The sequence below is a fragment of the Sinohyriopsis cumingii genome, unplaced genomic scaffold (genome assembly GCF_028554795.1).
Source record: "Sinohyriopsis cumingii isolate HCF-2022 unplaced genomic scaffold, ASM2855479v2 utg000744l, whole genome shotgun sequence".
In the NCBI taxonomy this organism is placed as follows: Eukaryota; Metazoa; Mollusca; class Bivalvia; order Unionida; family Unionidae; genus Sinohyriopsis; species Sinohyriopsis cumingii.
In genome coordinates, this window is record NW_028315928.1 from 810897 (window position 1) to 836882 (window position 25986).

The window sequence follows — 25986 nt, forward strand, 5'->3', positions numbered from 1 at the left end:
CTCAGTGAAGTTGATCGACTATAAAATTTGATTCGTGGAAGACGATCCGGCAACAATTCCACGAAATCATCAATGAACCAGCTGACATTTGTCAGCGTTTAGTTACCAGTGGCGTCACGGACAGTAGCGTCTATCGGGCTCTGATCGATTAAATTACCGACGATTATCGCCGTGAGCTTTCAGTTAGATCGGCGATAACAAAATAACATGAGTATATACAATGACCAAAGTGGGCATGAAATCATCAGGGAGATAAATGCACGATTACCGGTTATAAAATGATCTACGGAGATGGACTCGGCGATGTTTTTCAATACCTTTTAGAAGGATAACCCCAAAAGCTATCCCGATTGTAAAACAATTAAGTATGAAAGCCATTGAAGTTGTTCGTGCGAAGGGTATTGGCACTATTTGTGATGTTGGTGGTAAAGCATTCTCGGCTATGCAAGACAGACTCGCACGATTAGTATGACGAAAACCACTGACAGAAAAATTGCCCTCCTAGCACCGAAGTGATGTCACCAAGTGTCAGCAAAATAATAAATCAACCTGCAAATGAGTGGTTGAAAGAATTAGTTGGAATGCCATCACCGACAAAACAACAAGAGTGGCCGAGAGAGAAAAAATATAATAACAAGTATAATGCTGGTAAAGTGATCCTGACAAAACTTTCATTGTGGATGACAACGATATAACGCTATCACTCGTTGAAGAACAATGGCTGCCCTCTTTCATGGACAACGGCAGTAAGTCAACGCCGTCGTGGTTGACGATGACTACAGGCAGCGTCCAGAGTAACGGTGCTGGTTTATTCACATGACACATAGCATTACAGCAGGGAATGTTGGTGTCACGATATATATTTATAATGGTTCAGGAAAACGCCAGAGTAGACTCACAAGAGCGGACCCCAATGGTATTTGATACTCTCGGAATTAGTGACGTTTCTCTGAAAATAAATGGACATCAAAAACGAGCCGAACAATTGTTACTGAATTTTGAAAACAATCAGGTTGCACGTGTGAATCATCGGTTGATCATTTCTCACTGGAACACTTGGATTCGTTTAGGCAATCTGTTTAGCTCGTGTAGCATGATCACCAGCTAGTGGTTACATAGCAACCTCTGTTATACTGTCAGACAAATCAGTGTTGCTTGAAGGTTTTGGAGGACGAATGAGAATGATTGATGCGCCCGTAGAAAACATGTGTTTTCCGAACATGTAATTTGATCTCAACCAATCCGTAATTAGATCATTCATGATGTTATAATGTCATTTTATCACGTCAGTGTTACTCTGACACCTGGACGAAATAAAAAAAACTGCAACCCGCATCGGAGAAGAATTCCGGGGCAAAAATAAATCTGAAATCAGATGCGTTGCATGGCCAAAAAAAGTATTGTTGACTGAAGGTCATCACAAACACTACAATAACGCCAAGAAATCAAAAACTGGCGTTTGACTTGATCTTACTGCGAAGGCGATCAGTGACACAACAAAAACCGAAAATATATTTCCGTTTCTTGCAGCGATATCAGCACTAATTGCAGTAGCGGCTGCAGCTGTTGAAAAAGAATGCACAGTTGGTGCTTTTGAAACTGTTGACGGCATGGCACTGAAAAAAGCGACAGGACATGGAGTGCCCCGGTACAGTTTAAATACCTAGAAAAAGGACGGGGTCTCAGATTACCAGGAACACGATATGGTCAAGGTCTGAGACTGCCGAAGACGCTTCCTTAAAGCTTCCCATGTCGCATTTTGATTTACTTGCTGATGTTAGGCGATTAAACATAAAAAGATTCAGAGTTGTTTTCATGCGTGACCAATTAGCGGAAAAACCAAACTATGTTGAAACTGGTATCATTAATTTCGATTAAAGTTCTGGTCCAGGTCCTCATTGGATTGCATACGCGGTTGAACCGCGTCGAGTTGTGTATTTTGATTCGTATGGATTGGCGACACCAAAAGTATTTTTACGGTATAGTGGCTTAGCCGGTGACATACCAATATTGTATTTAACATTACCAACACAGACAATAACGGATCCACCAACATGCGATCCAGAAGTACATGCTGTACTTAACGCTATGTCAAAGTCATCAGTGCCTCCATATAAAGTAGAAATATAAATAGAACCATGGATAATTTCTTTGGAAATCCAATGGTAATCAACACCAAACTCTCTGAAATTCAGACACAACTTCTTGATTTAGTCATCAATACAACAACAGTATAAATCATTAACAATAAGCCCACCAACATCAACTCAAGAATCAATTCGATAAACACTGGACTCGATAAAATTGAAAAGATTACCGACGGTGTAATTCACTCGACTCATCAACATGGTATACACAGTAGTAGTGTCTGGATCGGGAAGATGGTCACCGCAAAACAACTCTATCAAATATACAGCTGAAGTTACTGTGGTATACAGGTTATCCCTGTTTGGACCTAAGCAATTTAGGATAGTTCCACTCTTTTCTTTGCCTTATGACTACGAATCTTCTTGATCTAAAACAATAAGAATTATGATGGAACATAATATTTTGGCAATATTCGTTTTGGAATTATACGAGTATACCTTAACCCAAGTGATATTCTACTACTGTCTGGACTTCTTCAATTTGTGTACTTTAGTATATACCATACTAAATCCCACACAATCATTTCTGTATAATCAAGCATGTGCGTGGTAGGCTTCGCTGGAAGAAATCTTCGGGGAGCACGTGATGAGACAAAAAAATATATATGTACAAAACAAAATCATACCAGCGCTAACGTTGCCAACGTTGGCAACGCCACATTTAGAATCCACGGTATACATGATAATAACCGCAGAAATAACTACATGAATGGAACAGATCATCGCTAAAACAACGCCAGAATTCGATACTGGCTTTCCACCTCCAATAAAAGCTCCTAATGGTCGGCCACGTGAGATCGCATTGGTACAATTACAACTTGATTATAATTGGCCAAGTATCAGAGAAGAATCATTTCGTTAATTAGATGCCACCAACAATACACTGATATTCTCGTATAAAACCAAGCCGGATGAGAATAGTCTGCCAATACCAATTTGGAAAGTCGTCAGAGTATCAGCAGGATCATATCAAATCGAACAAATCAATGATAAACTTCAGCGTAGTATAACGGAAAAAGAATCAAAGATCGCTTTCAAAGTGCACGAGTCAACGATGAGCGCTGCCATTGAAATATCTGTTGAATCAAATTACACCGTTGATATATATATACGTCATCGATCAGAACTGTGCCGGGGTGGCCATTGGTAGCACCAGTAGCTGCTGAACAAAAACCTGAACCACACAAATCTCATTTTACTCAAGAGAAAATAATGGTAAAAGACATCGAAGATTGTTTTAACCATTATTTGTATAATAAAATTCTGGGAGGTAAGTATTGTGTGTATAAATATTTAAATCGAGTATTCATCCTGCACGATGGTCATACCCTGACGGACCTACCAGTGGAATTACCTGTGCTTGAATTGAAAGAATTTAAAGATTGCACATATGATGCTGGGGTTTATTTTCAAGGATCTAAACTGATACGTGAAATTAATAAATATATCAAATATTTCCCATGAGAAATTATTATTAAAATATCTGATAGAAGAATAAAAGGAACTGTTATATTTATACATATATTATGGGCACTAAAATATGAATTAGAATTATTACAACAACTCTAATAGAATCAATGATTAACAACTGGGAAAATGAGAAAAAAGATCACCAAAGTCCAGCTGCCAACATTCAAAATACAGTGGGTTCAAAAGACAATGGGTTCATACCGATATATTGCAACAGGAAATCAATGACTTAACTGACGAACAATTTTTAAAGATTTACGCTTGGTGGAAAAAAAACTGAGGCCTAGCTGATAATTTTCTGACATAATAACGATCCTAATGCTGGTGGTCGTCATGTATTGTCAACATCACGTCGACGTTTTCTTTAAATCTAGTGTGTGACACAATCCGTGGTAGCTATACTGCGTCTGGGCAAGCACTACAAGGGCAGGTTCAGCAAGGATATTTCTTGACAGCATTTCTCCAGATGTCCCCCCGGGACCTTAGATTTTGTTGGTGCCTCCTAATCCTGTTTATTTACGATGTCATAATCCATAGCTGTCACTAATAAGTTTTCGTCTAACCTACCAAGACAGTAATTTATTGGACACAGGCGGTGAAGAATTGACTTAGTTTTGTATGTGCGAGACATGCCTTGAACGGCCTCTCTCGGCCAACGAAAAAACAAACAAAAAAAGCTCAAACATTTCTTTGTCCTTAATTTGTGTTTACTATCTGAATTCTTTTTTACCATTGACGTTGATATTATGTGGATTCCTTGGCGGGTTCTGCTGATATATTAGGGGCGGACTGCAAGGAATCTGACACAAGTTTTTTCAGACGTTTCGCATATGCACTTACAGCCGCTCATATTCTCAAGACAAATCCGACTGTATTTTCTCAATTTTATACATTTAGCTATATCATTTTGTACGTGCAAATCCGCCAATGACAAATCCATTTCGCATTGGAGTAATGTCATAAATCTGTACTCAACCGCGAGTGTATATCTGCCCTCTTCCCGTCGCTGCTGATTCATCTCAAAATCATTGTTGATTTCTTCAACATCAAGTAGAATCGCGAGACCCTCCTGCTGAAATTGTTCGATCGTAGAGATAATCTTCCTTAATTTGTTCCGGGATCATTAAACAACAAATGTATTTCGTTAATAAAAGAATTTATCGAAACCAATGCGAGAACGTTTTGCTAGATCGTGTAAAAGTATCGTAATGAATCCATCCGGGGTATCTTGAGCATCTGCGAAGAAATCTTTAAACTTGCATATGTCTGTATCGTCGGGACACCTTGTCTTATGAATATTTCGAAGCGTATGCGTATCAACCCCGTTAAACATGACCAAAATCTTACACTTATCTCTAATTACTCTGGGAATCTGAGCATAGTCCTGAGTAACGTAATGACATCTGTGTTACAAGTCTGCCCCGTGGGAAATATTCTGGCTTGATTTGCTTGTTTTTCAAGCATGACAACATAGTAAACCACTAGACTGTTGATATCCCCATTAATATCCTCAATGGACGGCGCTTCATCAATGTCTGTAAATTCAATAACAAGGTCTTCAGCCGCTTCAGATTCATTAAATTCCTTATGAACATAATAACATCGTTGGTCATCCATGGATGCGCTACTAAATAAAGTTTGTTCCATTTGAGCCACCTCATTTTCAGGATGAGCAACAACTGAGTTTTACCCAACCCAGATAGGCCAATTATAATAGCTCAAATGGACATTGGTAACACTGGATGATGTTTGACCAGTACATGTTCACGTATCGCTGTAAAGTCAATCACGTTCATATTGTACAAGTATAATATTTCTTTGCAAATCATGAGTTTATATTGTGTTTGATGCAGGACAGTCACCGGTACATTTCTGACAGGAACCACGCTGAAAAAGAACACACATGCACTCACAGGTAAATGTGTAAAATGCGGCATACAAAAATATAAGTTTGTGAGTATTCCTGTTGAAAAAGAGGGCGGTTATTTTGCTAAGGCACTCAGGAAAATACCTGGAATTCCATGGGCTAAGTATCCTGGGAAAAAACATCTTCCAGTATATAATTGTTGTGGACCTGGAACTCGCCTTGATATTAGACTTGACGAAAAGAAATCAACCATCCCGGGCGAATTTCCGGTAAATGAGATTGATGAAGCGTGCTATGTTCGTGATGTCGCGTATAAAAGTTAATTCACACACTGAATTTTATTTAAGATTAAAAAAAATACGAGAATCACTCGCCAACAATTACATAATCGAATTTATTTACTACAGTCCAAAAGGATATCGAAGAGGTACATCAGCAATTAAACAACTCGCCGATTCAGCAAGAGTCATACGCGCAAGTGGCAAATTTATCTTCCACGTCCCAAAATGATTGAACTTAGACGGTTTGAGGTCACCACACCCACACCCACACCTTGATTTTACCACTTGATGTACATAAATGGCGCACATACAAATACGCATTAACTGTCGTAGAAGTTGCAAGTAGATGCAAAGAGGCTGAACCGTTATGGTATAAAATCGTAGCAGGGTTTGAACGAATTTATGGTGGCGTCCGACTGCCACAATTACTACAGGTTGATCCTGGCAAAGAATTTCTCGGTGCAGTAACGACGCTGATGCAACAACATACCTTTAAAATTAGACGTGGACACACCATGATACATCGCGATCAGGCAATCGTTGAACGATTTAATCAAACACTTGTACAGCGCCTCTTTGGACATCAATATGCCCAGGAATTACTGCATGTTCAGGACAGATCTCGTGTGGTGGCCGCGTTGAATTAACATAAAACCTATCAGTGCAATTGCAAACAAACACATCCCACGAAGAAAATGACCCTATCAGCTACAACAACCAGTGTTAGGTAACACTGGACAACAAATTTTTACAAAAGTCATGTTACTGAAATAAAATTAGTCAATTCTTATCAATTTTTATGTGCTGAACACGAATATGACAGTCAAATTGCAAAATTGGCTCTAGTTTTTTTGTAATCTGCAAGAAATTAATGTTTACATAACGAAATGCATTCCAATAGTAAAAGGTCAACTGTAATAGCCTACCTATAAAAAATCAAGTCATTGACTACATCTTAGATTTCTTCGCCTGTCTCTTGTACAGCTGTTCGGGAGCATCTCTGAGGAGTGTCCAGCAGTAGTCAGCCAGCATTGTAGTGGACCATTTTCCCTGGTATCTTTGTTCCATTGTTGCGATATCTTGATGAAAACGTTCGCCGTGTTCATCACTAACAATACCACAGTTGCTAGGAAAGAAATCCAAATGGGAATGAAGGAAGTGAATCTTTAGAGACATATTGCAGCCAAGTTTCTTATACTTCATCAACATGTCTTCTACTAGTTCCTTATAGTTTTCTGCCCTAACATTTCCGAGGAAGTTTGTAGAAACTAGGCGAAAAGCATTCCATGCTTGTTTCGCGTCACCTTCCAGCAAGTTGTTGAACCGGTCATCTTTGAAAAGCTCTGAGGACCCACAAAAACTCCCTCTTTAATCTTTGCTTCGCTGAGTCGAGGGAATTTTTCATGCAGGTATCGGAATGCTGGCAAAGTCCGGTCAATGGCTTTCACGAAGTTCTTCATCAAACCTAGTTTGATGTGAAGGGGTGGTAGCAAGATTTTCTGAGCCTCAACCAGAGCTGGGTGTTGGATATTCTTCTCTCCAATGGCTACATTCTGCCTGTGAGTCCATTCCTTCCTCATGTAGTGCATTTCCCTTGCTCGGCTATCCCACTCGCATAAGAAACACATGTATTTTGTATATCCTTGCTGCAGTCCCATTAAAAGGGCAACTACCTTCAAATCACCACAGAGGTGCCAGCTGTACTTGTTATACTCAATGGAATTCAGTAGCTGCCTTAAGTTATCGTATGTCTCTTTCATGTGGACAGCATACGCTTCTGGAATAGATGGAAGAATGTTTCCATTGTGCAAAAGCACAGCCTTGAGACTCAGTTTCGAAGAGTCCACAAATAGTCTCCATTCTTGTGGGTCATGAGTGATTTTTAAAGCATTCATGAGGCCCTCAATATCGGAACAGAATATCAGATTACTTTCCTTTCTGAAGAAAGGCTCCAATTGCTGGTGGCGCTTTCGATATGCAGTAATTGTGACATCTTCTTCTAGAAGATTCCATTGTTGGAGTCTTGATCCTAGCAATTCTGCCTTGTTCTTTGATAAGTCCAAATCACGAATCAGGTCATTTAGTTCTTCCTGTGTTATTCTGTGTGGGGTTGATGATGCACCACAGTGAAAATCTGGATCACTGCATGCTGATGGACCAGGAGAAGAACAGGTCGACTCACCTTTGTCTTCGTCAGATGAATCAAGAGAATATTCTGCTGGAGGTTCTGGAATAGGAAGTCCCTCACCATGTGGAACTGGTCTCAATGCAGACGGAATGTTTGGGTAGACTATTCTCGACTTCTTTCGCTTCGTTATTCCGCCGGAAAAAGGAGGAACCAAGCAGAAGTAACAGTCATTTAGGTGGTTGCTTGGCTCTCTCCACACCATTGGGACTGCAAACGGCATTGATGACCTTTTGCAATTCAACCACTGTGAAAGCTGTGTTGTACATGTAGCACAGCATATATGCGGAGCCCAAGGCTTGTCTTGGTCACCAACCTTGCATCCGAAGTAAAGATGATATGCCTTCTTCACTTGAGAATTGATACTTTTCTTCTGGTTGGCAAATGTCACTTCCCCACAAATATAGCAAAAATTGTCCGCGGTATTAACACACTTTCGAGGCATTACTGTTCTTTATTGTACGTAAATGGATAAAATAATAAGTTTTATGTAACAGTAGCTTGAACTGTCTCGCACAACGTCTAAAATATTTTAAATGCTGAACCTATCTGATTGGGCTTTATATAGTACACTGCTTACGTCAGCTTCAGCAGCCGCCTGGCATTAGTATAATAGGCCTACACATGTATAGTACACTGCTGACGTCAACTTACTTCAGCAGCCGCATGGCATTAGTATTGCATTGCATCAGAAAATGATGCAATCAACTGTGGATGATGTGAGCATGATGGTATTATGCAATGTTACATCATTATTCCGGATGTTGCTGCAGTCCTACTGGAGAAATTTACACAGTGAAACATAGAAAATGAGGTATATGAATATCTTCAAAACGAGAGCCAATACAAATTTTTCACGGTTATATTCGTGTTCGGCACACCAAAATACTACAGATTAGGGCCTTTTCAAGTCAGTAATGATTTCACTGTTGACCAGTGTAATAAAGAAACAGTGAGGTATTTATATGAACCTGGCGATTTTGAAAATGGTTCAGCAAGAGCAACTTGTCCCGTGAGGAGTATAACAACACATACAATTTCCAACGTGGTAAGATCTACTATGCAACCACCAATCTATGGACTAAATTCAGCAGCTCCTCAACGTGGATTCGTCCGTGAACAATTACAGGTAATTCCTGAAAACGCCCAGTCACCACCAGGTTGGATACACGCCAACAAAAAACGTTAACATGAGTCATACGCTCTGTGGAACGAAGCTCTTCGTCGTCAGTTACATTCAAGACATGACAGAGATAATACTTACGATTCAGTCCAGGGTAAATCGTCGTACGTTATTAGGAAAATATTTCCACAACATTATTATGCTACAGCAGGCGTAATGATCATTTTGTCGTTGCTTCAGAGTCATGACAAAGTTTACATCCAGGTCGAAATGGCGCTGTTTTTGTCATCTCTCGCATAACCATCTAATTTTTTCTTCACTGTGTTGATAATTCCTGATGACGCTGTTGTTGGTTTTGGTCAGCTCCAACACTTAGACAATACTGTGTAACTGAGATATTTTTGTTACTCTGAACACAGCCATATAAACTAAATTTGACCATTCTATGCGATCATCTACAATCCATATATTGGTATCTGATATTGTTAATCCCTGAGACGAATGAATTATTATTGCATATCTCAGAGTCCAGCACGATGTGTTTGGTCGTAAAACGAATTGCGCCTCCGATGCCGACAAGGCCTGTTGTACAGCCCCTAGAGTACAGCCTCTACTGTATTATAGTTGATCACCTATTCGTGCGATGATTCATCTGTAAACGGCGCAGGCTGTCCATGGTCACCACACATGATAATTGCAGTAGATTTTGTTAATATCCAATCAAGAAATGTATGCGATATTTCTTTAGATACTGTACAAATCTCATCCCAGATAATTGTTTTCGGGATATATTTCTCACCTTCTTTTTCGGGCGTCCATGCACCGCCTCGCCATCTAAATAAACTATGATACGTGCATGCGCTGACACAACGTTGTCTCATCTCTCTGGCCGGCCAGTGAGTTGGCGTCAACACAATCATGTCAGAGTTTTTAAATAATTCACGTGTTGTGTTGCCATAACCACCCAGACAATTCAGATAGACCATGCTATATCTCGTGCTTACTGAGGGTGATTATGATGGTCCTAATAAATTATCGCTGGGTATTTTAATATCAGCTGATTCAGAATATTTACATATTTGTTTGTGTTTTAATCGCCATGAACACCAGCTGACACAGCTGGTGTCTTCTTTAATAAATGGCTCAAAAAGGTCCATTTTAAAATGACTAATATAAAAAGAATCCATGGCGAGGTCATCTATGCTGACATACACGTCATTAAACCTAGCATCAACGATCATTAGGAAATCTGTTGATCGTTAATAGCAGGTTTAATGAGGAGTATGTCAGTATAGATGACCTCTAATGAGTAAACTGAGGAGAACTGCCGTCGCAGTAGCTAACGGTCGTGCCAATAATTATTCCATCTCGTGTATATGCATTTCTCCGTGACATCAATATACCGTTTTCCGCTGTCATTGATGACAAAATCTAATTCCGCTGGATCCATAATTAATCGTGTATAACGATGTGATGAACACTGAGTAAATTTCCCAAGAATGTTTCTGCATATTTCTTTGTCATCTTGCGGTACCCAAACTTGCTTTTGTTTTTTGTACGAAATTGTCGCAGAGGTTACTGTTAACGACGTTAAAATCTTAGTGCCTAACATATATCTTATTGATACTATTGGAGTCCAACCACTCTGATTTTGGTTATCTGGTTTATTGAAGACCCTACCAAACCAAATTGATATGACCGGTGGAATACTCGCTGAAAACTCGGTGACTCAATCTCGGCAAATCCAGTAAGATCGATATTTAGTAGTGGCCTGTTTATTGCAACTTATATAATTGCGTGTGTTGGGTGCCCAAATCGTTCAAAATAATGATGACACTCGCCTAGTCCAAGAAAAGCCGCCTGATAATCAGCGACATCGTCGACAGAAATCATGCTGAATGTTTTATATTTTGCGTTCCAAATACCGTCTTGGCCAAAGACACAAGAGTGTGATACATCATCAAGAAATTCTTTTGGAGTTGGACGCCATGAATTTCTTTGTTGGTTTATATGGACAGCTACAGATGACGCCGTAAAACAGTTTTTGAATAATTCATAGTTGTCTATGTTATATTTTACTAAAACATGTTTCATATGTCGTTGGAGTGATTCATTCCGATAAATAACTCTAGATTTTAACATAAACTGATTATGTGTTGATTCATCCGACTCGGAGTCATCTCCGTGAAATAGCCAGACCGATACAGGGTCAAGCTCGCTTATGTTGTGGATTTCCTCAAAAGTATCGCGGTCATAACATCCCAGTATTCTCTCCCTTGGACATTTTGTCACCGATTCGGTCCACGCATGTGAATTATGATCATATAAAATTATCGGAGCACCCTTACTACAGTATTTACAAGAATTGTACAAGATCTCGCTTCTGATTGTTATTATAATTATCGGAAACGTCAATGTGTGTGTGTTTTTTTTTTAAAATAACCACGTCATCTATCTTACCACCGTTGATAAACAGGGTCGAGTTTATCACAAATAATCCCAGTCTGACCATCTTCGCTGATATTTTCGACAATAGATTTTATTCTGAATATATACTTGCAGTCATCAACAAGATTATTAATAATAGTAGATGCTCGTTTGTCATTCACGGTGGAATCAAAGGAAATACCATCACTATCTATCTTTAACGTTAACAAAATCAGCTAACTAAAATTCATCCTGGACAGCCCTCTGAATCTCCTAAAGTTCTTTTCGCACTTAGCGATTCACCCGGAGGGGAGTTCTTGCACAACGGAAAAAGAAAAATGGAAACAGAACAATCCTCTGAATCTCCAAAATTTTGCACTTTACGATCCAACAATTGCAATGGAAAAAGATATAACAATTAAACAAGATTTAAGAGATACCCAACGTCATTCAACCTGGTCGCGTAAAGTTCCTTTTGCTTTCTTTATAGGTCAGATAAATTTGTCGGCCGCCATTTGTCAGTAGCATACTCAGATTGGCATTTATACAGATTGGAGCAATGAATTGTGCATATATATATATATATATATATATATATATATATATATATATATATATATATATATATATAATCTTGTGATACACTTTTTGCTTCATGAAATAGTGCAGATGAAGCCTTTGACGGGACATACCACACTAACGTTATTGTTGACCATCAGGGTAATACGTTATGGGTACCACCAGGGATGTTTAAAAGCACGTGCGCCATTGATATCACCTGGTTTCCGTTTGATGATCAAAAGTGCAGCTTGAAATTTGGATCCTGGACATATGATGGCCGATTTATTGACCTATACATGGATAACGAAGCTGGCGGGGATACAACGACTTTCATCAGGAATGGTGAATGGGATTTATCAGGTAATGTATGTATGTATGTATGTATGTATATATGTATGTATGTATGTATGTATGTATATATGTATATATGTATGTATGTATGTATGTATGTATGTATGTATGTCTATCTGTCTGTCTGTCTCTCTGTATGTATGTATGTATGTAGTATGCATGTATGTATGTATGAATGTACGTATGTATGTATGTACGTACGTATGTATGTATGTATGTATGTATGTATGTATGTATGTATGTATAGGCAGGTAAATATATATGTAGGTAGTTTGGTAGATATGTAGGGGTAGGTATGTTATTCTGCTTAATAGATCTAGTGTAAATATTTCCGTATTTTCTACAAAAAGCATTTTGTTGATCGATGTAAAATATCCTGTAGAGAAACACTCTTCGGGAATTTAAATCAAATAAATGCAATTTTCATTCCTTGAGAACACATTAAAATGATGATTAAAAATCAATTGGTGAACATTTATTATTTTGTGCAAAGAATGGTGTACATTAAAATTGTCGGTGAGGTCAATCTCTGCTGCAGCCATGTTTTGAAACTATGACAGGAGTTTAGAGTAATTCTTCAATGTAATGAACCGCAACATCTCGTTCCCATCCTGCTAAGATGTTTATTAGCCTCATCACTACAATGGATGTTTCCACGGAGTCACATTCATTATTTTTTTTTTACTCTATAGGGGTTCCTGGAGTGAAAAACGTGAAGACCTACCAGTGCTGTCCAGAACGTTATATTGATATAACCTATACCATCCACATTAGGCGGAGAACACTGTACTACGGCTTTAACATCATTATCCCGTGTCTGCTCATTTCTTCCATGTCTCTCCTCTTATTCATGTTGCCTCCTGACGCCGGAGAGAAAATTTCGTTAGGTTAGACGATTTATCTCTAGTCTCGTGTACAACACCTATATTGTAATTTAAAGAATATGACGAATAATTGTGTTAATTCTGGAATACATGCCGTATATGCATGCACCTAGTGTCTATGTAACGGTCCTAAACACCCTTAGGGAGCTATAACTTTAACATTGTCATGCTTTATGCAACATTTAGTCGTTATTTCAACATTTGTTTCATTTGTATGTAGAAATCCACATAAAATTAAACGCTTTCTCTCTTTATTCAAAGGGTATATCACGTCTCTACCGATCACAGCGAAGATAATGTTACGCACCGATTTGTCGCTTAGATTTTATCACGTCATTACTGTGCTACGAAAATTGGGATTTTATTTCATTTTTCTTTAAATGGGATAGATATAAAATGTTCAACAAACATATTGTTTTGATACCAAGAAAGTAAAGGTACTTTTTAGTAATAAAAATATAATGACTGAATTTTAAGCAATAATCTGAACCCCGTTACTTCCTTGATACTAATCATTTCAGTTGGAATAAGAAAGGAGTACATAGGAAAGTAACAAATGGAAAAAAGGAGATTTTAATGAACTATCAACGCAAACCTTGGAATAATTTGGTTTTTCTTTTCTTGATACTAGAAGTACTTTTAATGGTACTTTTGTACAATACATTTCAGTATAGAATAAAGGCACTACTACTACTAACAACAATAATAACAACAACAAAGTTATTTTTGCGAAGTATGTAACTGAAAATAAGTGCGTTTAAATAATAATAATAATAATAATAAAACATCTGTTTAACTGCTACTGTGCCAATTATTTGGAGTACTGTTCTGCATAACTTCACGGAAAATTTTTATATTATCTTTATTTTTGTTCCGCTATTTCTTCTTGAAGTTCTAGTGGAACAATTTGTAGTGTCTTATCTTAGCCCTTCAGCCGTGAAAACAAAGATGCTTGCTCTCATAACATCTAATTATGTAGGTATTTATGTATGTAGTAGCATTTAACAGCACCTCAGTACAACATTACCAATGGGGAACGGAGCCAACCAAATAAAATCAAATGATGTGTTTATTGATGTATGTAGTACCGTTTAACAGCACCTCAGCACAACAGTAGTATTTGGGAATGGTGCAAACTAAATAAACTCAAATGATATGTTTATTGATGTATGTAGTACCGTTTAACAGCACCTCCGCACAACATTAGCAATGAGGAACGGTGCCAACTAAATAAACTCAAATGATGTGTTTATTTATGCATATAGTACCATTTAACAGCAACTCAGGACAACAGTTGCAATATGGTATGGTGGCAACTAAATAAAATCAGGCGAAAGCACGAAACAAAACAAAACTAATAGCAAAAAGAGAATTGAATATTATACAAAGAAAAGGAAAGCAGGAAAGAAACGAAATAACAAAGGAATTTATTTAGAAAGAATCTCACTCAACACTCACATAATCGTTTTTCGTGATTGCCTTTAGGGCTAGTGAAGCTCTGTTTGATGGCAAGTTCCAGACTTCCAGATGTAACGTTGATTGTAAACTGAAATGAATTTTTAATGCTTGTATTATTATGTACTGTCTTCACTAAGCACAGGAAACTGTCATTCATTGGCTAATTTATATATATTTATTATTTATTTATGTATTTGATAACTAGGACAAATTCATTGCTATTTTAAGTATATGTGCGATATGTAATTGAACTGTGGCTTCGTTTCTTCAGACTTTTAAGTTATACTTATTATAGTTATGCATCTTTGGTGTAGCTAGGAGGAGATGACTGAAATATTGTAAACTGCTCTGTAAAATATCCAATTCACCATGCTGACACATGTATATTCTTATGTATGTATGTATGTACGTATGTATGTATGTATATATATATATATATATATATATATATATATATATATATATATATATATATATATATATATATATATATATATATATAAACTAATTATTGAGTAGAGATCACAAACAAGATCTAATTATGCCCTTTTAGCTTTTGCAATGCTATACTCGAAATAATTGGCATGTAAATTTGCCATATTACGCAAGTTAACTACTTACGCGCATATTTTTAGGGATGCTCATGACACTGTCCTAGAAGCTGAACTTAATTTCATTTACATTTGTTCTGCCAGTAAAGCAAACTTATTCAAGTAAGTCATGTGCTATCAACAAGCCTTGATTGACTGGTTTTCCAGGTGTGACGATACTACTTTCACTGATGGTCTTCCTGCTTCTGGTCGCCGAGACGATGCCTCCCACATCCGATGCTTTACCTCTCATTGGTATGATACTTTCGCACCTTCCAGTGAAGAACACTGTTGTAAATTATGGATATATTTCATTACTTGATTGTCGTCTTTCATCGCATGATCTTATACTGCGACTATAGTGCACATAAACTAGCAAATACTCCTCAACTTTTGCCATCAATCGAACATTCTTCTTAATAATCAGTATAAATACCTTAACATCCTAATTAAGCAGCAGATGAAGTTCGTATCACACAAATAGGATCGACCTAGCTATATGTTCAAGCTTCGTAGTTCTGTTTCAAATCGAAAACATCGCTGTTGTAAGAGTTTTATTTTTAAAAAATCCTTTTTGTGGATATCTCATTTGATCTTAGGCTTACGAGTGGACTTGATTCAAGTTTTAACTGTTCACATCGAAATCACTGCTCAAGTTATATTCATTGTGGGTCTAACGCATTGTGAAACACATATTAATCTGTACATGGTCGTCAGTATATCCGGGGGACGAAGAGCACAGGAGGAACCACCGATCCAAGAAAAGCTACTGGCAAGCTTTCTCTCATATCCATGTTGCTCGAGCCTGATCTTCGAACATACGCAAACAGAAGTGAGATGTAAGTGATCCCTAAACCACTGTCACCAGGGGCCTAACGGTCTCAACCACTATTCTTTGAACTCTGATTCGTATTTAAACGTCATTTAAAGTTTACACATGCTGTTTCAACAGAACATATTCCGCTATATTTAAGGTTAGAAATTTCACTGGGTGTTTCGCTGTGTAGCGCATCAGAATTCATAATACGCGATTTTAGTGTATAGTACCTATACATACACCGCATCTACATGAATATGATAATCCTTCAAAGTAATGTTGATGACATACACAGTTACATTAATGTTACTATCACACTGAAAAATTAAAACGAACAAAATAAATTTAATTTAATAAAAATTTAAAGATCTAAGAAGACACACCGAAAAACCTTGGTCCTAAAATTAACCAAATAGCTGTTTTTAATTGTCTTAATGCCATTATTTATATAACGGATTGTCCAATGATAACTTGATTATTTTTATGATTAATAGTCCAACGATAAGTTAAAGATTTATATAATGGGTTATCCAATGATACATTGAAGATTTGCATAATGGATAGACAGGTGTATGTTCAGTCACCTTAAACACGATTAGTATTAGTGTGATATGTTGTAAGAGAAACTGAATTACAGTCTGTAACAATTGTAAAGAAAAGAAATTGCCTTTGTGTGTTTTTGTTATAGAGGTCAATACCATCGGCATAATAACGAAAAACAATCTAATACAAGCGTTAACATTGGGGTGTGGGGAGGGTTGGCTTACCTGTGAGATATTTATGACTTGCATATAATTACACTTTGGCTAGAAAAAGGAAATGCCAGTTGCTTTTCCACTTGATAATATTTTGCGAAACCGAAGATTATAGCTATTGCTTGTAACAGTTTGTTGATTTATAGGCTCTATCAAACGAAGTATTTAACGAGAAGTCTTTATAAACTGATTGAGTTATTCAGTTTCTAAAATCCTAATTATAGTGGACTATTTTACTGATCTTGCTCATCAAAATAACCTAATTTTGATCATTTTGTTTATGTGTAACGTAACGACTGCAACTGTGATGCATAAGCAAGATAGACTTTGATGTCACGCCAATTTTTTTTCCCTTCTCATTCCAGGAATCTATTTCTGTTGCATAATGATAATGTGTTCGTTGTCTGTACTGTGTACAGTGATTGTCCTCAACTACCACCACCGAGGACCTGAGACACACAAGCTACCGCAATGGGTAAATTATTTACGAAATTAATGTCAGATATATTCAAATGTTTAGAGACAAACCAAATCCGTTTCAAAGATTCATACTTTCAGAATAATTCATGATCAATGTAATTTAACTGTATGATTACATAAAATATTTCAGAGTATAAACTTGTCATTTTAGCGAAGGTCAGTCTTGAAACAGAAAAAGTAGAATGTTTGGCGAAAACTTCATTGAATATCAACTTTTTATATTTTGTCTTATAAGGAATATACTACTACGATAACTACTGTGTCTGACACATGATAATCAAACTAATGGTTGACATGACACCTATGATACATGATACGCAAATTAATGTTTGACGTCATATGTATTATACATACAAAGCAAATTACTGTTTCACGTCATACCTATTATACGACATTAATGTAATACTATCTAAGTTATTTCCTGGCAATCGTGGAAGCGTTTTAGCTTTCATTCTTCACATACGAAGAAGATTTTAATTATACAGAAAATATGCTCAGATTAAACACGATCACGTCTTACAAACAACCCGTTGTTAACTGGACAGAAAATATGATCGCAGTAAACACGATCGTGTCTTCCAAACAACACGTTCTTAATTCAACAGAAAATATGTTCACAGTAAACACGATCATGTCTTACAAACAACACGTTCTTAATTAGACAGAACATATGCTCACAGCAAACACGAACATGTCTTACAAATAACACGTTGTTAATTCGACAGAAAATATGATCACAGTAAACACCATCATGTCCTACAAACATCCCGTTGTTAATTTGACAGAAAATATGTTTACAGTATACATGTCTTGCAAACATCCCGTTGTTAATTTGACAAAAAATATATTTACAGTATACACGATCATGTCTTGCAAACAACCCGTTGCTAATTTGACAGAAAATATGTTTACAGTATACATGTCTTGCAAATATCCCGTTGTTAATTTGACAAAAATATGTTTACAGTATACACGATCATGTCTTGTAAACAACCCGTTGCTAATTTGACAGAAAATATGTTCACAGTGAACACGATCATATCTTACAAACAACGCGTTGTAAATTTGCAAGAAAATATGCTCGCAGCAAACAGGATCGTACCTTACAAACAACACGTCGTTAATTTGACAGAAAATATGCTCTATGTAAACAGGATCATGTCTTACAAACAACAAGTCGTTAATTTCACAGACAACATGCTCGAAGTAAATATGATCATGTCTTACAAACAACACGTTGTTAATTTAACAGAAAATATACTCACATTATACACGATCACGTCTTACAAGCAATCCGTTGTTAATCTGACAGAAGATAAATTCACAGTAAACAGGGATATGTCTTACAAACAACATGTTAATTTGACGGAAAATAAGCTACCAGTAAACAGAATCATGTCTTACAAACAACACGTTGTTCATTTGACGGAAAATATGCTCGCAGTAAACACGATCAAGTCTTACAAACAATCACGTTATTAATTGGACAGAAAATATGCTCGCAGTAAACATGATCATGTCTTACAAACAACCCGTTGTTAATTCGACAAAATATGCCCGCAGTAACGATCACGTTTTACAAACAACACTGTGTTAATTTGATAGAAAATATGCTCACAGTAAATGCGATCATGTCTTACAAACAACCAGTTTGTTAATTCGACAAAAAAAAATGCCCACAGTAAACACGATCATGTCTTACATACAACACGTTGTTAATTAGACCGAAAATATGTTCACAGTAAACACGATCATGTCTTACAAACAACACGTTGTTAATTAAACCGAAAATATGTTCATAGTAAACATGATCATGTCTTACACACAACACATTTCTTTGGCAGAAAATATACTCACTGTAAACACAATCATGTCTTACAATTAACCCGTTGTTAATTTGCCAGAAAATATGTTCATAGTAAACACAATCATGTCTTACAAACAACCCGTTGTTAATTTGCCAGAAAATATGTTCACAGTAAACAGGATCATGTCTTACAAACAACACGTTGTTAATTTGCCAGAAAATATGTTCATAGTAAACATTATCATGTCTTGCAAACAACACGTTGTTTCTTTGACAGAAAATATGTTCACAGTAAACAGGATCATGTCTTACAAACAACACGTTGTTAATTTGCCAGAAAATATGTTCATAGTGAACATTATCATGTCTTACAAACAACACGTTGTTTCTTTGACAGAAAATATGTTCACAGTAAACACGATCATGTCTTACAAACAACACGTTGTTAATTAAACCGAAAATATGTTCATAGTAAACATGATCATGTCTTACACACAACACATTTCTTTGGCAGAAAATATACTCACTGTAAACACAATCATGTCTTACAATTAACCCGTTGTTAATTTGCCAGAAAATATGTTCATAGTAAACACAATCATGTCTTACAAACAACCCGTTGTTAATTTGCCAGAAAATATGTTCACAGTAAACAGGATCATGTCTTACAAACAACACGTTGTTAATTTGCCAGAAAATATGTTCATAGTAAACATTATCATGTCGTACAAACAACACGTTGCTAATTTGACAGAAAATATTCTCTGTAAACACTAACATGTCTCACAATTAACCTGTTGTTCATTTGACCGAAAATATGTTCACAGTAAACAGGATCATGTCTTACAAACAACACGTTGCTAATTTGACAGAAAATATGTTCACAGTATACACGATTATGTTTTACACACAAGACATCATTGATTTGGCAGAAAATATGCTCACAGTAACCAGGATTATTTCTTACAAACAACACGCTGGTAATTTGACAGAAAATATGCTCACAGTAAACACGATCATGTCTTACAAACAAGCCGTTGTTAATTAGACAATAAACATGTTCACAGTAAACGCGATCAAGTCTTACAAGCAACACGTTGTTAAGTGTTTCAGTTCCATGACTTCAGTACAAAGCCAATTCATCGCCTAAAACAGTTCATTCTTAATAACTATTATGACACTCTGGTTATATACTAAGTAACAGTAAGAAGCAAAACCAACTAGGTTTGTAAACTATAGTTCCACAACATTAAATGCATCTGCAGACTGATTTTAACATATGAAACACGAATAGCAATAGGAATGAATTCAACATAGTAATGAATTTGACTGCTCAATTTCTCATTATATACACCATCAAAAGTCTATTACGACTATATATTGCAATATACCCCACGTGACATATTTTACAACTCACTCTAATATTTCACGTATTTGCGCTAACTAACCCATTCAATTCGAAATAACTTCTTCTAAGAACCCACCTACCTCTACTAGCCATTGAGAAATTACTCCAAACTTGTCAATCTGTTTTATTACTAGAATTTCGACAAATCCGTGTATAGATGCTATGCAGACTACAGGCACTGTAATATCTTAAAATAGAAGGTATACCCACTTACAATATTAGCTAGGTAATATCGTCTTTGTGGATAACAACTACAATCTACAGTCGTGAACAAAATGACACAAAATATATATCACACTATAACATAACAAAGACACTACTGTAATTTGGAAGTGTGCTTATACTCATCGGAACTATGTCAATACCCAAACTGTTTGATTTCCACGTGATTTCTTTTATGCTTTGAAATCGGCAATGTTAAAATAAATATCTTAAATTTTGTAGGTCAAAAGAGGAATCAATGGCTGGCTAGCATACGCTTTAAGGATGAAACGTCCAGAGACGGACAAAAGGAAACAAAACATCGTCCACAGGGACAGACTTGGAGACACTCATATGAATGAACGAACAACGCACACACTTCTTCCAAATTTGCTGGAGTTGGAGGAAGATGTTTACGTGAGTCCAGCTGCTGAAAATGGAATAGGTGGTGTTCCTTCTTTCACAAGAGACGAATGGTTGGGGAACGTTAGTTGCGACAATTCTTCCAAAGTAACAGATTGTTCTGTTGCTTGTGGAAGAAGATATATGATATCAATTTTGAAAGAAATTAGAAAAATTACAGCAAAATTAAAAAGTGAGGAAGAAGATTCTGACATAAAGAATGAATGGAAATTCGCAGCCTTGGTTATAGATAGATTGTGCTTTTGGATATGCCTGACCTTCACCTTAACATCCACGTTGACCATATTATTCTCTGCGCCACATCTAGTGGCATGAAGATCCAACTAAATATATTATATGGAAATATTTGGATGTAGAAACGTACGATTTTGTAACTGAAGTGAATTGTCTTGTGATATACAGGCGAATGCTAGAATTAAAAATTTGTTTTATTATGTAAAACAAAATTAATTACCAGACTGGTATGCATATCTAGTCGAATCAGCAATGTTTTCTACAGAGCTATTGGAGCTATGGTGCATTTACAAACGTATGAGTGAATAAAAAAAAGATGAAAAAAGAAAAAGAAAACCAATACAAAAGTAAAAACGTTCTAAAGCTATTTTTACATTATTTGTATAAGTCCTCTTGGACAGATCAGCAATGATGCTTTGAATTTACGTCGTTAATTGCCATGTCCGCATTTCCGACGTTTTGAAATTGTACTCGTTTGCGCAATGATTAAGTTTGCGATTATCAGCTTTTTATTATTGCCACACGAGGAAGCCACGGGAAGAAAGGGCGCCAACAGGGCCGATTTCATCGACATAGAAGGGATCCTCATGAATATCACCTTCTTCATTCCTAAAGTCCGACTCCTCGCCTTCCTCCACCCATCCTTATGTTCGACTCCGTGAACCTCCCTGCTGTCACAATGTAGTTTTGCGAAGTCTATGCCCAGTTATCCTTACCCAAAAGCCCAAAAATGCAGTGGTTACATTCCCGCGTCAAATATTACTGAGCTGTGGATTTTCCTAATATGTAGCTTGTTTCATTTTGTGTACTGAGAGTATTAAATGTTTTCCGAAATAAGTATTATTTATGTTGGCTCATAGTAGTCCAAAGATTTTTGAGATCTTAAATTGTTTTCCGCATCTTCCTTAGTTCACGACAATGGTATCATCAAGAATATCCTTGTCTATTTAAACTTAAAGTTTATTAATTTAACTATTTCATAAGAATGCCATTTTCCATGTATACGACAGAATAAGACCACGGAAATTCCAATGCAACAGAACGCGAGAAAGCTTCATTAATGTATCGACCTAGAGGGAGATAATTCTGTTTAGCGGTTTATAATTATTTTCATTCCATAAGATCACAAAGACGAATTCTAACTGTAATTACAATATAAATAAATGTTGGATTACAGAGTTTTGTGTGCCCTATCATTTTGAAGTGTCTTAAAGAAGCAATGGTTAATTATGCTGTATATTATTTCAATTTATGTATGTACAACCTTTTGTTGAAGATGCATTTGACAACAGAATTAAAAGCAAGGTGGATACAAAATTAATATATGTGAATTTGAGTATTTCGTATGGCGTTTATCTATTGGTGTACGGAATGTATGATTATGTGTCATTGCCTATAACTTTGAGTCGATTGTTTTGACTGTATTAAATTATTTTATGGAATTATTGACTACTGTTGTGCATAGTTATTGTTACTAATAATGACAAGAGAAATCATAATGTTAGATCTCGTATATACCTTACATACCATATGACGATATGAGAAGAATAAAGGAAGTTGTCAGTGTTCAATTAGAATGGCACCAAAAAAAAAAAAAAAAAAAAAACACAATGAAGATGAACGACACCAATCAAAATATTGTAATTTATTCTTGCAAATATTTTTTCTTTCGACATATTGTATGCTGGAAAATATGTGTTTTCTAATTCGCTTTATGTGTGCAGTATTTCGTGTACTGAAGAAAGTATGTGATAATTACAGCTCATTTTGTTGTTGTTCTGTTTAACAATTCACTTCATGTTCCATTGAGAAGCATTTTACTTTGTAATGACAAAACGTAGTTAAGAATTTTAAAAAAAAATCAATTGAGGAATGACGTTTTATTTTGGAATTAAATCTTTCATATTATAACAAAGCAGAAGTCATTAACAACTATCATGGATAAAATAATTATTTCGCACTCTTTTATGAGCATTAGCTTTGTCAAGTTTTCTATCGTTTTACATTTTAGATGGTTCCACTCTGATAATCTATGTTACAGCTCTTGTTTGATTGGAACAAAATAACCATTAAAGGAATTCATAAGATATTTTTTCTGATAGCACATTTTAGATGTATTTTTCTTCTTCACTATTTTCAGAGTAGTTTACGTCAAGAAATATGGTTGTATGATGGAAGCAAACTTGCTCCAGATTGACTCAATATTAGATAAGAACTACAACAATACTGAAGGATTTATTACATAAGGAGTAACCTTTCTTTACATCACAATAGGTTTTGAGGCTCAGAAAATATTAGTTTTTCATTTTTCCTTTTGTGCTAGTCCTTATTTAATGTAAATATAAACATGTATACTTCCACACTCATCCAAATATACTATCATCAATAAAAATGCCAAACATTAGTGAGTGATTACTGGTGTTTTTTTCTTTTCTGTATGGCAGCATTGCTAGCTCGCACATACACATACACACATACACACACGCGCACGCACGCACACACACACATACACATACTTGAATACAATTGATGTAGCCACATGGGGCAATATCATCCCCGGTACTTCTGTCTTGGAATTATATGTATATTTTTCCTTACATAAAATATATTTCTATAATATATGCCTAATTTAGTTTATCAGTCAATTAATCTATCGATAAAGATTACCAGATCTATGATATTATATAAGTTCAAAAGGAGGTGACATTAACAAATACCTAAACCCAATAACAGGGTTTGAAGTATTAACATATATAAAATAGATTTCCAAATGAATCCTGCAAATTTTTTTTTGATTAATTTACATGTTTTGTTCATTCCTATTAACGAGCCAGTGTTATCCATAATTGTCAGACTCTAGTCCACGACAAACTCAGAAAGTTTCTTGGGCAAACTCTGCATTAAATATAATATTACAAATCATTTAATTAACGATTTTAATTCTCATTAAGCTTATAACCATGTTTGAAAAAGATAGAGAAATCAGGAATCGGTAGGCATTGGTTGCCGACGGAAAAAAGCCGACTATCAAACCTTTTGTTGCAGCATCTGTTACCGAATTAATTGGCAATGTTGCCGAGACCACGTAATTCATGTTTTAATACAGAAAAAAAAATATAAGCACCCAGTCGCTCTTTGAGGATTCTAGGCTACAGCAACACTCCTCACCGCGATAGAAATATTTCTAAAATAAATTAAGTTTCACTTTTATATCAAAGCAAGCATAAATGTATCATTAAAGACACAGTCTCCAGTTTTATATGTAAGAAATACATTTGTGAAAAGTCACTGTCCTAAAATGTTCTGTTTCAGGGCCTCACGTTGTCGAGTTAGTAATTCAGTTTTGTCCTTTCAAAGATATATAGTTTTTCACATCACCCGTGAAATATTTTCTTATATTTCGTCAAAAGCGTAAAATCTCTGTATAGTAGTACACACACACACACACACACACACACACACACACGTGTGTGTGTGTGTGTGTGTGTGTGTGTGTGTGTGTGTGTGTGTGTGTGTGTGTGTGTGTCTGTGTGTGTGTGTTAAAAGTAGTCTACATGCAGCTTTGTACAGTTTTGCTAATAACAGCGATAACTTGTAGTTTGGAGTTATGGAGGGCACAGAATAGGTTTAGATACCTTGAGGTGTAGAGGAGAAAGTGTATGTGTGTGTGCGTGCGTGGGTGCGATTTTTAATGTTTATTAGATCTTCTATTGCAGCATTGTTGAAGCCCATTTTCTCGCCGAATAAATCATGAACTACAGCAACTGAAATAGCCCACCTTAGCAAATCCCCACGCTCTGTACTGCGTATTCCACCCCACCACCTCCGTACCAAGCCCGTGCACAATGATACGACGTTATACTTTAAAATCCGTCACGAAATTTCTCCCAGCGGTAAACGAGAGGAAGAAATATGGTTAGGGACAAAAGTGGAAGCTTGTCTGACACCAATAGGACAAGATTATTAGCAACAAGCACGGATACAGCAGCTATCGTATGCATTTCATAATTATGATGCCGTTAATATTATTATTCAATGCAACACAATTGTTCTCAGTTCTAAAAAAAATGCAGATATACAGAGAAGCTACATTTTGTGTAAGGTGGCAATTTAAAATGCAACCATGTCAGATTTACAAATATTTGATTGGCAACGAAATGACATCTGTATAAATATAACATACAACAATATCTGTTCTATTTAAAGTTGTATCATTTCCTACCATGCAATCAATATATCAATAAATGAAACACAAAACGTTCCTAGTTCGATCATTGTTACTACTTTTTTTCCTTTAAATCACAATAAACAAATGAAAAGCATTAAGAGTTGTCTTCGAAAACATATCTATACACTGCATTAGCAAGCCGGCGGACCCAAACATAAGCTTGACCCTAACCCTAACCGTAACCCAAGCCCTGACCTAAGCTAACCCTAACCCGTACTCTGACCAAGCCCCTAGTTCACCCAGCTGACCCTACATAACCCCAACCCTTACCTTAGCCACAGACGGACAC

At 36.3% G+C, this 25986-nt stretch overlaps 1 protein-coding gene across 1 annotated transcript in view; it reads left to right on the plus strand.

Annotated features, from left to right (window-relative positions):
- The window catches only part of LOC149773245 (neuronal acetylcholine receptor subunit alpha-7-like), a 40832-nt gene extending 17029 nt beyond the window's left edge, over window positions 1-23803 (plus strand). The window contains exons 5-9 of the mRNA XM_089946558.1: window positions 12165-12421; window positions 13105-13299; window positions 15513-15599; window positions 17282-17391; window positions 21056-23803. Coding sequence (XP_089802684.1) covers window positions 12165-12421; window positions 13105-13299; window positions 15513-15599; window positions 17282-17391; window positions 21056-21550 — 1144 coding nt within the window. The 3' untranslated portion in view covers window positions 21551-23803. The remainder of the gene's footprint in view (window positions 1-12164; window positions 12422-13104; window positions 13300-15512; window positions 15600-17281; window positions 17392-21055) is intronic.
- The last annotated feature ends 2183 nt before the right edge of the window (window positions 23804-25986 follow it).